General features: G+C 38.9%; 1 protein-coding gene across 7 annotated transcripts in view; it reads right to left on the minus strand.

Annotated features, from left to right (window-relative positions):
* Window positions 1–260: 260 nt before the first annotated feature.
* The window catches only part of FRMPD4 (FERM and PDZ domain containing 4), a 411,698-nt gene continuing 397,643 nt past the window's right edge, over window positions 261–14,315 (minus strand). For 6 of the 7 annotated variants that reach the window (XM_052774003.1, XM_052773997.1, XM_052774002.1 and 3 more), the window contains 7 exons: window positions 13,750–13,876; window positions 11,312–11,401; window positions 10,513–10,695; window positions 7,106–7,244; window positions 5,453–6,514; window positions 3,856–5,127; window positions 261–2,634 (listed from right to left, as the gene is read on the minus strand). In XM_052774003.1, the coding sequence (XP_052629963.1) occupies window positions 1,283–2,634; window positions 3,856–5,127; window positions 5,453–6,514; window positions 7,106–7,244; window positions 10,513–10,695; window positions 11,312–11,401; window positions 13,750–13,876 (4,225 nt within the window). In that variant the 3' untranslated portion in view covers window positions 261–1,282. Of the gene's footprint in view, window positions 2,640–3,855; window positions 5,128–5,452; window positions 6,515–7,105; window positions 7,245–10,512; window positions 10,696–11,311; window positions 11,402–13,749; window positions 13,877–14,315 lie in introns of all 7 variants that reach the window. The other variant, XM_052774004.1, reaches the window with a different exon arrangement.

Raw genomic sequence — 14,315 nt, forward strand, 5'->3', positions numbered from 1 at the left:
TGTACTCTTTGCGTGTGACATTATGAGGAACAGATGAAAATTACCTACATCAGTTTGGAGAATGGTATTCTGCGCTTTCCACAAGGGCTGCTGCTCCTTGGTGACTGAAAAGTTTAACAGATGCTCTTGTGAAAGCCTGTTTGCCAGGTGACACCGAGAGGTGAAACACAAGACTACAAAATGTTTTCCAGAAAGGTTCAGATGGGAGAGATTATTCACAAATTGCCTTTGTCATCACTCAGAGAAAAACTGTCTCTAGCTGGAAATACTTCAGAGATATTTATTGTATTCTGAAAACTTCATTTTATTTCTAACTTATTTACAGTTAAACATTCAGAATCATAAAATATGAAGTATAAAATATTTAACAAAATAGATGCAGTTCATGTTGTTCAGATGCACCATAGTTATATGATGAAACAGTAAACAGCATAGGAATTTCCTGACCATTGTCTCTCTCTCTCATTTACCAGGGAAGGGAGCGTGTAGACCTGCCCTATACCTTCTGGTCTGACCAGTATGGCATCAACCTTTCATTTCAGAGAGATACCACAACCACCACTCTGGTTTCTGTGTCCTCAGTCTTCCACAGTTACCTTCACTATCTAAAATGCCAACACTAATGTTCAATACATCAGATACCCACTGAAGTTGGTATTTTTTTTTTTTTTTTAAATACAGAATTTCCTAGAAAAGAAGAATCAGGTAATTCAGGCCATATGAACAAAAGAGTCATTTATTTTATATATATCCTCTAGTAAGTTATAATAGTCTCTTGGATTTTAAATGTCTTTTTGCTATTTTCAATGCTTAAAAATTATAATTTTAAAACATTAAATATTGTGTTATATACATTATGATTTAATTTCTCATTTCTAAACATGGAGCATTCTCCAAGTGAAAACTTGGATGAAACAGAAAACAACTTCATTGACATAACAGGCTTTAAAAGTTCACTTCATACAACCATAAATTTGACTATATGAAAAATAGCCAAACATCAATTTGCTCCTATATGGGATTTTTTCTGTTTGTTTTTCTGGTCTTAGGGAGAGGGGTTTTTTTGGCTTTTGTTTTTGTATAAACGGAAGGACAGATCTGGTCATTACTTTTGTCAGTGTTCAGTATTTTAACTTTTTTTTTAATCTCATACCTATTTTATATAAAATAACAAAATATACAGAGAAAGCTGAGTTTGTTACATTAGTTCATACACATACAGTAAATAAAAGTTTTTTATGTATGGCTTTGCAAAGGTAGATTATGAAGTGACTTTTGTATTTTATTTGTTTAAAAGCATTTTAAGAGAACGTGTTAGTGTGCTTACAATAGCGGCCATGGTAGTCGAATGTCGAGCCAAGAGTTTAATGCTAGGATCACTGGAGGTCTTGCCTGACACTGCTTCTGCAGCCTTCAGAAGACAAATGTAGTTTATCACAACCTCGTCTATCTTAGCTATAATTTCCTGCTGCTGTGTTTCAGAGTTCATGACTTTAACTAAACGCATGCAGGCTTCTGTTAAACAACAGAGTACTTGAAAGCTGGAAGTCATAGCTAAAAGCATTTCCTCAGGGCTTTTATCAGCCATGGCCATTTTCCTGCAGGCACTTCCCAACTGTCTCGATTCCATAGATAACAGTTGTTTGTACTTAGAAAGTTTAAGGTCATATGTTTCTGGATGTAAATCTTCTCGCTTGCCCATACTTGCTCGGACCAGTGAGAGTAGCTCATTGGCATCCTTTTGTGCTGCAATAAATCCATCAGGCATTGCATACGTCTTCTCCTTCATCACATTTATTCGCGTGATTCGTGCATCAAAGGCCACATCGTTGAGATTCACATCCATTTGGCCACCTTGGATGTCAGCACTGCTCTTCTCATGCGCGTTGACTGCCTCATCTTGTGGGGGCTCAGCAGCTTTCGGGGACTCCAAGACTTTCTGCTCATTTTCACTGGAAAACAACTGACCAACTGGTTCTGCGAGCTCACACGGCATTTGCGGCTCGAAGAGATGTGCGAGCTGATGGCTGTCTCGGTCATCTTCATCATCGTTGTCATCGTTTCCTCTGCTTAGGAAACAATAGCTAAAGGGGCCACGACACCTCCAGGCACTGGTGTCCAGCTTCCGCAAGGGCAACGTTCGACAGGGCTTGGAGTCCTTCTGACTGGCGCCTGTGCCCGAACACCTCTTACTGTCCTTCCTATCAGTGCTGACGTACACACAACTCTGGGAATAACTTTTTGACAGCTTTTTGCCCAGGGGGAGTTCCACCCTTCTCTCCGGTTTGGATTCGTCCCTTCGGGTGATGTCCAGGCATTTCAAGCTGGCTGCGGCTGCCTTCTTTTCAAACAGCATCTCAATGCCTGCAGATCCTCCAATGATGCTGCTGCTGCGTCTCAGCACTTTCCTGTTGTGCGGCATCCTGAGGCTTCCTCCTATCATGTCATATGGCCGTAAACTAACTGTTGCCCCACAAGCCTGATTTACTTTGGGAATGTCACAAGAGTCTTGATTTTGACTTGGCACCTTTGATTCTGATAGCATGGATGATAGCATGATGGAGTCAGCTAGAGGCTGTCTAGGAAAAGCTGTAGGCATGCCTCCTTGTCTTCCCTTTTCAGGCTCTGTGAAAGCTACACTAGGGGTAGTAGAAGAGCAGACAGAATAATTAAGCATCACCCTGATAATATTCAGAGACTGAACTTTTAAATATCTTTAACAGTCAGGACAAATGGATTCCTGGTATTTCCCAGTGGTCTCCATTCCTCAAAATATTTCACAAAAAATTCATTGCTAGTTCCTTGTGTCTTTTGTATTTCATTAAGATGACTCTTAAAATCTATCAACAAATTATAACTTATGAATAGTTATTTGTTCATTCCACTACAGCAGACTTATTTAAAAAAAGGAGGAGAAAATCATCTATAAAACATCCTAAATCTCCCCCAACGTATGGACTGCATGTTTTCTATTAACTAATTAGATGATTATTTTCAGATTAAAATACCTTCTTTAGCTACACCTGAGAGGGTAAGGAAAGATGCATTCATGGTAATTTTGGTTTGGTTATGTGGGGTTTTTTGGCAGAGAAATAACATTTCTCATTCTAGCTCCTAGTCTGTTCCACTTCTGGATTTTCATGCACTCACACACTACTGCTACATGTGGGTTGCAACCCAGGAAGAGGGAAACATTTAAAACCTAACTGAAAGAACTTCTAATTCCATCTCTGAAAAACGCTGCATTTTTTTATAACAGTAAGTTCATAAAATCTCTTGAAATTGGAACTTAAAAATGCAGTAATGGTTCTATATGTAAATTATTCCTTAAGGAAACACCTACTGTCAGCTGGTGAGGTAAATATATGCTTAAGAAGGTAGTGACATTTTCACATCCTTACATTTAGAGCCTTTTATTCATACTGGCATGTTTTTGACAATCTGTTAAAATAGCATTTAAGATACATAATAAATGAATCACAGGTTTTTCTCTCCTACATTAATATACCTTGTGAAGTCATCTTATAATCTAACAAGTATCCTGGAACTCCAGTGACTATGGATTTTGGAGAGGCTTCCAAAGAGTGGAAGAGAGGCCTCTCCATCAGTGTCCCCCCCAGTATTTTTAACTGTAATGAGAGGTTTTTTAAAAAAAGTGATCTTTGCAAGCAGCTCATAATAATATCTCAACGCGTACAAGTAAAATGAATAGATACGCTGAAGGTCTAATCCCACCGCCTGCTACAGCTCGATGATGTAGTTTCAGGTAAAGGTAATGCAAATGTCTCACCTAGTCCTCAACGGTAACATGTGGCTTTAAAAGCAAACATAAGAAACGCTTTATTACTGCTGTACCTGTAGTTTCTTTTATCTTGGGGATCCGATGACATCCTTCTCTCAAAGTGCCGAACAGCGGTTCAGCATTAATTGCTGAATGCACGACAGGCACTGTCATTCTGTGACACACGGCTTCAGGCTGCTGGTGCAGGTCCTTGTATGTCGTTCCATGGTTTGGAAGAATGGCAGCTCTTTCATCTGCTGGAATATAGGCAATGCCCTTCATTGACGGGTCGGAGATAATGTGCTTAACATCAGAGGTACAAAGAGGAGATTCAACGGGGGTAGCACACGTGCTACTGCCTGTGCTGCATCCTGCATCCACTGAAGAGCACTGAGAGCTTTGCAGTGAGAAATGGCCTTCGCTTTGCAGAGATGACATGCGCTTAGCCAAGTGATATTCACAAAGTCTAGCCACACTCTGCTCGGCTTCTGGAAGCTTTGAAGGATGGTCATCTGCAGATAAATCGGTATCTTCTGCGTCGTTTAGGTCTTTGGCTGAAGACACGGGAGTCATATCTGACAGAAAGTTTTCACCTTGGCTAAGCCCTGAGGTATCATCCTGATCCACCTCAGGATCTACTTCATCCTTACAGTCAGTTTCTGTTTTACCAAGGACAGGAACTCTTGGAAAAGTCTTCCCGTTCACTGTTTCTGGGCTTGGCTTATCTGCTGCCCCATCATCGGCAGCGTACCATCTTTGGCGAAAGGCAGTTCTCTCCACATTAAAAGTGCTTAGGCGTTGACTGTCTCTTGCTGAAAGAGTTCCAAATTTAGCTTTTAGATCTTCATCAGGCTCTGCTTTTTTAGTTCCCTGTTGTTTTTTCACAGTAGCATTGCCATCAGAGGGTGCTTTTACTTCGCTGTCTGTCATCTTATTTTTCCTTTTACTAGTGCAAGAATATACCAAGGATCCCATGTGCAATTTGCTAAAATAATCAGTGACAGATTTTGTTTCCATGGTCTCTGGCTCCATTTCCATGTTATCCGAATGAAGAATCTGCTTTGAAGGCACAACTTTTGACTGTAGCTCTGCAGCCTGACGACCAGCCAAAGGCTGTGAGGGCTTCATGCCTGGCCCTCCAGCCTGATTCTTAGCGATGGGAAATTCAGTCTGCTCTTCCACAAGGGGTTGGTAGCCTTCGCTTGTGGTCAAAAACATACGTGCAGTGTTTTCTGACTGTTTCTGTGCTGCGGCTAGTTCAGAGCTTTCAGTCATTTCAGAGGAATTTGTTTCATTGCCAGAATCTGAAGATGACTCGGGGCTATATGCTCGCAGGATAGCTACACCTGCAAGCCACAAAAAATAAGAGTCAATTAAATGACAGCAGCTGAAGCACCTGGATAAGTGACAAGCAAAGGGGGTGTGTTAGAGACAAAAATATGCTTTGCAAGAATACTCTGACTTTATTGCACAGTTCCCGGGACAGGTAGTTTAATAACATAATGGTAGATCCATTAAATAATACGGAATATGATGTATGCAAAATGATGGCAAAAAAAAAAAAAGGGAAAACCAAAAAAAAACCAACCCTCATGAAATGGAGTATTTCCAAAGCTAAATAGATGAGATGGAATGATTTTCAATGAATAAATGTAACTATGGTGAAAGAACCTGAATTGTCATTCGTCTGCTGTTCCTCTGAAGCAGCCAAAGCTTCTAGTGCTTGAAGTGTAGAGACTACAGCATCATCTAGCCCCTTCTCACACTTCCCCTCTGTATTAGTAGGGACAGCGTCGATAAGCGACACTGGAATGTCATCATTGCCTAGGTTACTGGCTTGCTCCTTGTTGTCTCTAGGCTGCGTTGCTTGATTCTGAGAGTCTTCCTCATCTGAACTGTCCCTGAAGCCAGGTGGAGGAGCAGCAATGGCCATGTTTAAGGTATGCAATAGGAAATCATCTTCATTATCATCACCTTCCGGAGGTGGAAGTGAAGTCAGATCAATAATGTCATCACTAGAACCAGAAAGGCTGAGAAGAGCAGGCCTATTGATTTCTCCTACCATGATGTCTTCTTCACAGCTTACTTCATCTTCATCTTCGGCATCATCTGTGTTTTCTGCGTAACAAATATCATGCAGCAAAGGCTCCTCTATCCCTTCTGCAGCTCCAAATATTTTACCATCATTTATAGTTGCGTAAACAGAATTTGTAGCAAACTGAATGCTTTCAGCATCTGGTGACAACTCCAGGCCTTTAATGTCATTGGCATTATTAATATAAATGGCTCTTTGTTTTTCTAGTACTTCTGGACTTTCATCCAAAAGCCTTTCATAGCCGAGAGTCTGGGGATTGATACCATCCAAGTTGTGATCTCCAAATATAAAGGAAACTTTTGCTCCCCTGGGGGAATCCTGTGCTTTCTTGCTAGATTCCAAACCTGAGAGTGACAGCAGTGAAGGCTGATTAAAATTTCTGCTTTCTTCTGCTTCAGTGGGGTCACTTGGCTTGGCCAGATGCTGATCAAATCCACCTGAATTATAAGTATTTTCTATGTACAGATGTCTGTGTTCTTTTTGACATAACAGACTTTCAGAAACATCTACAGTCTTCTGTTTTGGATCGGCAAAGGACATTTGAGTCTCCTGATCTCCTTCAGCCAGGAAAGTGGTAGTTTTTGGTATACAGTTCCACTCAGAAGCAAGGAGATTATGCTTCCCTCTATTTTCAGTTCCTATAGCATGGTGAAATAAAATCAACACTGTGAAATCAAAGAGCAAAGTCATGTAATTTTTAAACAATAGCTTGTTAATACTGAGCAATAAACACTCTGAATAGGGCAGCTGAGCCATGAAACACTTCAGAAAAGCACTTTCAAACTCACCTCTGCTCTAAGTTAAATATCTGTTGATTTAATGACCTAAAGTTTAACTGGTACTTTTGTACTTTAGCACAAAACTAAACCCCAGCTAGGTACAAATGCTATTCCAGGAATAGTAACAAAAAACCAAATCCCCAGCTGGTTTCTCCAATACCATACGTATTCTTACAAAAGATATATGCACATAAAACAATAACACTCATAGGGAGCATGCACCTGTTTCACGACAGTATGAAAGAAATTCATCACCTGGTTTATTTTACCATTAAGATGCTATCATAGGCTGAATATTAGAACATTATAAAGCTGAACTGATACACTGTGATGCTAGGTCTGAGCCAGCAATCAGATCTCATTTGGCATAGCCTTGTATTTATCTGGAGGTGCACTGGCTTAAGCTGCTTTATACATTGGACCATCGTTAACATACTGTGCAATGAATACCTGTTTCTCGGCTCCCTGTATTTTTCTTGTTGGCCATGTTAAATATTGAGCGCCTTGAGTCAACCAGCAGTCTATAGTATCCAGCTGTTAGGCAAGCAAGATTCATTGCATCTGATGACTCCATCAGTAGAGTAATAGGCTAAGAAGAATACAACCAAGTCTTGGTTAAGGCTGTTCCTCATCAATCTGTTAAACTGCTGACAATACTACTACATGGAAGCAAAAGGAATCACATCACAAACACCACACTGAAAAATACACACAAGAACTTATTTTCCTTTCTACCAATATCAAACAGTATCAAACATTTAGAAAAGACTGGAGTTGCAGTAAAATAGAAGTCCAACTGGGCGTTTTAACAGCTGATTTTGCTCTCTTTCTGAATGAAGCTGACCATTTTAAGACTCTTGTTCCATCTTCTTCTGGCATAGACATATTATTCTCACCAAAGCACTGTTTACTGTTACTCTGAAACTGCCAAGAGCTAAGAACGTGGTACATTAGGCGTTGGAGTATTGCAGTAGCATGGGAATCTGCAGCTTCCTAGAAAATGAGGTGCCTGAAGCACATGTAAAGAAGCAAGATACGGGAAGCAAACAGAGTCAGGGAAAGTTCAGGTTCAGAAAATACAGTAGTGAGGTTAAAGCTATCATTACACGGCAGTGACAGCAAATATTACAATGACAGCTTAAAAGATTTCGGTCTTTGTGGCCTGGCATTACTGAAAAGACAAGTGATTTAAAAATAAGCAGATAAACACAAAGAGAATGGAGAAAGATCCTCAGAAGGGAGATCAGCAAAGAAAATAAAGTCAAAGCATTTAGAAAAGAAAGTCAGACCTAACAAAAATGAGAGATCTCAGAGCTTTGAAAAACTATGGCTGCCAGGCTAGCAAGCATCAAACCCGAGACATCCACGTGAAACATACTTTAATTCCCTTTTCTTTTGCAACAATATATGAATTTCTTTGCCTAAAACTTTTGTTCATGTCTCTGTAGCTTTTAACACCAAAAGCTGCTATTCTCAAATTTGTTTTAAGGTGGCCTCTACAACTCCTAGAGAGGAAATAAAAATGAAGCCCTTACCATGATACATAGATAGAAATTACACTGTAGACAACCCATCTTATCACTCACAGTTTGTAGTGACTCATAGCTGTGTGGACATTTGTGACAATTTATCATAATTTTGCATGCAGAGCCCACTGTCACAAGACAGATGCGGGGACCTGCATCATTTGTTCCAGGAGCAACATTACATGCAACAAGGATGGCTCTCCAACTTACTCAACCCCTTACTAGTTAAAAGACAACTGATTCTGATGGAGGCTGTGGCCAAAATATAACTGATGATCATAGCTTACTACCAAACCCACAATAGGTCTGATAATTTTTTAAATGCCGGGGCTGCAGCATTTTAGCCAAAATACCCCGGGTGCCCTGAATGTCATATGAACAGTTTTCAGCAACATGGAAAAATTTAAGCATTTTTTTTCTTTAAAGTATTTTGTGCTACAGTTTGAGCTTCTATTCAGTACCTGTTTCTTTCAAAGCATTCAACTATAGCTATAAAAGTTAACTATAAATTATCAAACCTACAATGGGCTGATTAATCTCTGTTCTTTCGAGTGACTACTAAAAACTAACATTTGAAATGCTATGTTCATCTCAAATTTTCTGCAGCGATTGACAGAAATGGATGACCTCCACAGAAATCTCAGATTGCAGAAAACAGTGCTGTGAACTACTGTTAACCTGCTGAACAGTCCTATGACAGCTAAACTTTTATTGCCTGCTTCTGCCAAGTGATACATGTTTGAGAAGACGTTAAAAAGAACCAAAAATAAAATAAAAATCCAAACTGTTTATTCATGTATTCATTAAGGAAATATTGGCATATATGACATATTTTGGCATATTCAGAATCTGGATACATGAACCTGCTACCTTCGGGTAAACCAAGGGATGAAAACATCAGTTGAGAACACCTACCTGTGTGTGCCTGCATCTCCTTCACAGGACACAGTGACAACCCCTACTCGTGCCCCACAGAGAGGCAATTTTTTGTCAAATTCCATCCAGAGCCTCTCAGAGTTGTAGTTTTAATGTTAGGCCAGTCTCTGTGGGTTTAAGATCGCTTGTGTCGAAATGCAAGGAGATGGGGATATACATGGTTTGCAATAAAACGGTAACAGTATTATAATATAAACCAACATAATACCATGGTAATACGTAATACTATGGCATACAGTGCTGCATTTTACATACCAGCAGATGGGAAGGATTTAATTTCTATATTACTTTCTCCATCTGTAAGAAGGTGATAACAGCTTTCTCACAAGAGTGCTACGAGTTTAGCACAGTAATGCAGGTAAAGTAGCCTGGGATCCTCAGATGTTATCATTGCTAAGTACAGTGAAAGAGATGCTGTGTTCACCAACCTGTACATTTCTCTTAAGCTGCTGTCAAAGAGCATCTAGATTAATCTACAGCAATGTTTTTTTCATTAACTTAAATACGGGGAAACAGTTCCAGGTCAATAAACCTAAAGCATTCAAAGCAAAAGCTTAGTAAAATATTCCTTGTGTATGTTTTTGTGTATAGCTGGGTAAGCAAAAAGAACTGCTAGGCTCTACTTATTTTAACAGAACATTTAAGTTTCAAGTATAATGAGAACTCTTCCTTCAATCTCCGATTATCCTGATTAATGCTCTAGACAGTCTATGAAGCCTTTCACTTCAAACCACACCAAGAACTAGAACAATATATATACAGAACTCCACTCATTGCCACTAGATGCCACAGACGCAAAGTGTTAAGTGGGATTTAAGAGAAATTAAATGACCAGAGGTAGATGAAGAGCATCTGTGAATATATTATGTAGGGCAAAGCAGTGAACCGGGATTATAAGGGCTAAGAAAAAACCTTGCCTTTTTACAGTTTATTTCATTGGTAACCGCTATGCGGTTACTTACAGTGAACTTTGCAGGTAAAACACTGGCTTACAGAGGACACTGGTCTGATGCAGCTGGAGATTCTCTAATGGTAATAATATTGTCTGTTACACTAGAAAGAGCTTCTAGGGGCTCAAGAAGTTTCAAAAGAAAGACAATTTCATCATCACCTCTTCTCACCATGGAAATCAAGGAAGACAACAACAAAGCAAGTTGCCTGGGGCCAGCCAAGAGAAAAATCAGAATAGAATACGCCAGTCTGGTACACTGTAGGCCCCTCAAATGCCCAAGCCATACTCTACATGCACTCTGACCAAAAAAGAGCTAAAAACGCACCCTCAGATTATTATTGGCATGAAAACATTCAAGACAGTATAGCTTGATCAAAAACTCAAATAAAGACAAAAACATTATTTAAAGATGTTATATCAGTATAAATCAACAACAAACTTACTTTTACATCTAAGACATGCAGTTCAACTCTAACACTGCTTTCGTCTTCTGTAAACATCTCAATCCTGTTCACGTGGCTGAAGTCTGCCAGGAGAGCCACCAGGTTTGTTTTGGTGTTTATCACATGACTGATTCCGTACCGCGGCCCTACTAACAGAGTCACTTCTGAACGCTTTTCTCCCTGCTTTAGCAGAAAAAGAAAAAAAGCAAAAGTAAAAAACATGATAGGTACTGCATAGGTAAAAAACATGATAGGTACAGCGACAGAAATCACCACTGCCTTCTTTCTTTTTCATGGAGCTACATTTGCCTTGACATTTCTACACTAAAGATTATTACGTTTTTCTAAGAAGAGACGATATACAAGAACATAATTGATTCATAATTAAAAACAAAAAGTAAAGGAATCTGCTGCTGGATATTGACTATACTCTAGTTTTTAGATGGATAGTTGGATGGACAGACAGATGGATGGACTCTGCTTCTGTTAAAAGAAAATCTTTGTCATTAAGAGTTTTCCAGACTGATAATTTTAGTATTGTATAGTTAATTGGATGGCGCTATTTGCCAAGAAGGTGCTACCTATCTCCAAATCCCCAGTAAAATTCAAATTATAACAGGAATGTTATTTTCAAGATGAAAATAAAAAAAAAAAAGATTTGGTTCAATTAACAATGATTTTTTAAGTGTATAAATAGAACCTAAACTTCTAAAGAAAATGATATGGTCCAGTTATTGCAAAAAGGCATTTAGATAAAAAAATCAAGAGAGGAGAGAGACTATTTCAAGAGAAGTATTACCACTAGTGTTGCCTTGAAAACACGCCCTCCATATAATCGTAGATCACTGAGGAACTTTAGATAATGCACCTTGGCTTGCAGAGCAGATAGCTGAGGAAGGAGAAACAGGGGTAAGACGTAGTGGTAGAAATCAACATATTACCAAATTCAGAAAGAAAATTTATTTGTGTAGTCTAAGGAGAATGGACTGCAATATCAGCTTTTCAGAGCCTGAAACTAAATCATTAGATGCTTGAGTTTCAAATGAGGAGAAACAGTTTCATTCTTAAAATTAAGATCTTGCTTGTTTAGTTAAAATGCACTGAGGACTTGGGTATGGGCAGATCAGAGCACTGCAAGAACATCGTAACTGCTCCAATGAAAGGAAAATGTTAAACTACTCAGATTAAACATCTGTTCATTGAGGGATTTCAAGGCTAGACAGCAGCTTTCCATTCATAATCACCGTCAGTTCTTAAACATTTATGTACCTATACAGAGAAAGAGAACAAAGAATTTGCTTTTGTCAGCTATGTGTATTACATTTTGCTAGGTACTTGTGGCATATGGCATATTATTCCACCTCATTACCGCATTTCCTATTTTTTAAAATAAAACCCTTCCACTATATTTAGTAGGGAATAAATCTGAAAGCTAAATACAGTACAACAATACATATGACCATATCATGCAATACGTGTCATAATTTATCTCCTTTTTTCTCCTCTGAGCTTAAACTACCTACTTAAAGAGGAACAACTTGGAAATATTTTATAAGACTGAATGGAAACAAGGAACAGTTCATTTTACCCAGTCTGGACCCAAACCTTATACCTCCCCGGTGTAAATCCTTACATCTGGACTTTTAAAAGAGAAGTTAAAACAAGCTCATCTCATTTGCTGCTCTTATTTCAGCCACTAGATTTCTAATTCAAAATCTTATTTGATCTTGAACAGCATTTCAAGAGCCCCTATTCTAAGGTTTTTCTAGACACCAAGGAGGAAATGGATCTGAAACAGAGCAACTAGTGGTGATGCTTTCCCCTTCCCTTCACCAGGTGTTCAGTTGGTGGAGAAATACACAGGGGCTGTAAAAAATGGGAGAATCCTGAGAATGATAGGCTTCCCTTCATGCAGAGGGAGAGAAGACCCCAGAAAGAAATCAGTTCCTGTGTTAGTACCTACAAGTGAGACAGAAGGTGACGATGAGCTCAGATGCTTTGTTTCTGAGACTTACCTGCTAAAAAGCAGGTGGGCACACAACATATTTCCAAAGCTCAAATCAAAAAGAATGAAGCAAAACCAATGAATTCTGCTTGCTGCAGGAAGGGACTGTTACAACCTCTCTTCTAACCCACAACCGATACTGTACGCTACTTCATCACCTGCAAGGCCTGCAGCAGCAACGGCTTCCAAAATAAATCCGAATTTACACTACCAAGATAAACAATAAGCGATTGGCATTATTTGGCTTTAGCTTCAGCAGTACGGGAGGTGGCCTTTCTTCCTGAGCATCGCAGGTCAAACACACAGAGCTACGTTCGCAGTCATGACGTGATCGGAAACCTCCAAGCAGGATTTCTGCTGATCACAATAAACCTTAGCTCAGGCACCAGGTGTTTGGGGGTTTTTCCGTTCAGAAACAAAGTGTCACGAAGCAGGATTCAACTCATTTTATGTCTCAACTAGTCACTCTTAGGTTCTTTTTATAGTCCGTGGAGAAAAATAGGCATTTCTAGGACACAAGTCATCTGACCTATTTTTGGTTCCTGATGTGGGATGGGATGAATCGCTCCCTAGAAGTGCCTATTTCTCTCCATTGACTACAAAGAGAGACTAGATGACTTGCATAAAGAAACCTCATTATGGTGTCTAAAACCAGCCTCAGCTGTATGCATGTAACAAAGGCATTTCTCAGAGACATTGTCTTCCACATGTTTTTTCCGGCTGAAGTGAAAGCTTAGTGCTAAGAAAAGCTTTTTACAACAGCAAGGAGGGTCATTTACTGTAAGGACCACCATCTATCCAGTTAGATTCAGGACACGGTGAAAAGTCTCTGCCTACAGCATAACAGAAAACAATCCTAAAAACCAGCATTTATGTCAGGCCCCTAGGTTAATGTGGTTCAGATGAGAGTATCAGAGAGAGAAAAATAACTTTCCTAACAAGTCTGCCATTAATAGGAAGCACTAAATGAATTTAAAAATATGTATCTTTATCATACATGAAGTACTAATAACCAGTTTTCTGGCCTTCTCAAGATAAGAAGATAGTTTAGTTGGGGTATAATTAATTATTTTTAATTGTTCTTGGCTATGTTCTACCAAGCACCAAAAGTTACATCTCTGAAAATATAATGGCTAGGTGTTTCTCCGAAGGATTAACTTTAAATGTTTCCCATGTATGCCACCCTTTCTGTTCTTTAAAACATATTTTCCATTAAGATGCAAATGTAATACCTTTTTACCCGGAGGAACTAGGTTTTGATTTGCTTTGACAAGGTGTGAAAGTGCTTTCTTTATGTTCTTTTCTTTCATGCTTTGCAGCACAGCAGATGGAAGAAAAGTCTCTAATCCCCATTCTTTTCTGCAATAAAAGGCATATATTTAATTTCACATTCCTGTGATGATTATTTATCTAAAGACCGGTGACTATGATGCCAAGTGAATGAACACCTGAAAACAGAAGGAGAGTTGATCAAGTCCAGAGTTTTGCAATAACACATTATTTTCTATATTCAAACTACATATTATTTATGAAAAAGATGCTTTAAAATGATATATAATCTCTCTTCTATCCCTTCCATCGTGCCATTCAGAAAATAAACTTTAAGTTGTTACGTTTAAAGTCTATGCTGTGTTGTTAAACACCACTTAATTACATAGGCAAGTACCACTATAGAATAAAAATTGCCGAAGATTGAACAACATAACGTCAGATTTAATTTTATTTTCTAGGCTTTTTTTAGAACATGCAAACCAGCCAGCCATTGTCTTTGTCACTTATATTTTGCGGGTTTTTTTCC

Source organism: Harpia harpyja, chromosome 22, assembly GCF_026419915.1.
Source record: "Harpia harpyja isolate bHarHar1 chromosome 22, bHarHar1 primary haplotype, whole genome shotgun sequence".
Taxonomy (NCBI): domain Eukaryota; kingdom Metazoa; phylum Chordata; class Aves; order Accipitriformes; family Accipitridae; genus Harpia; species Harpia harpyja.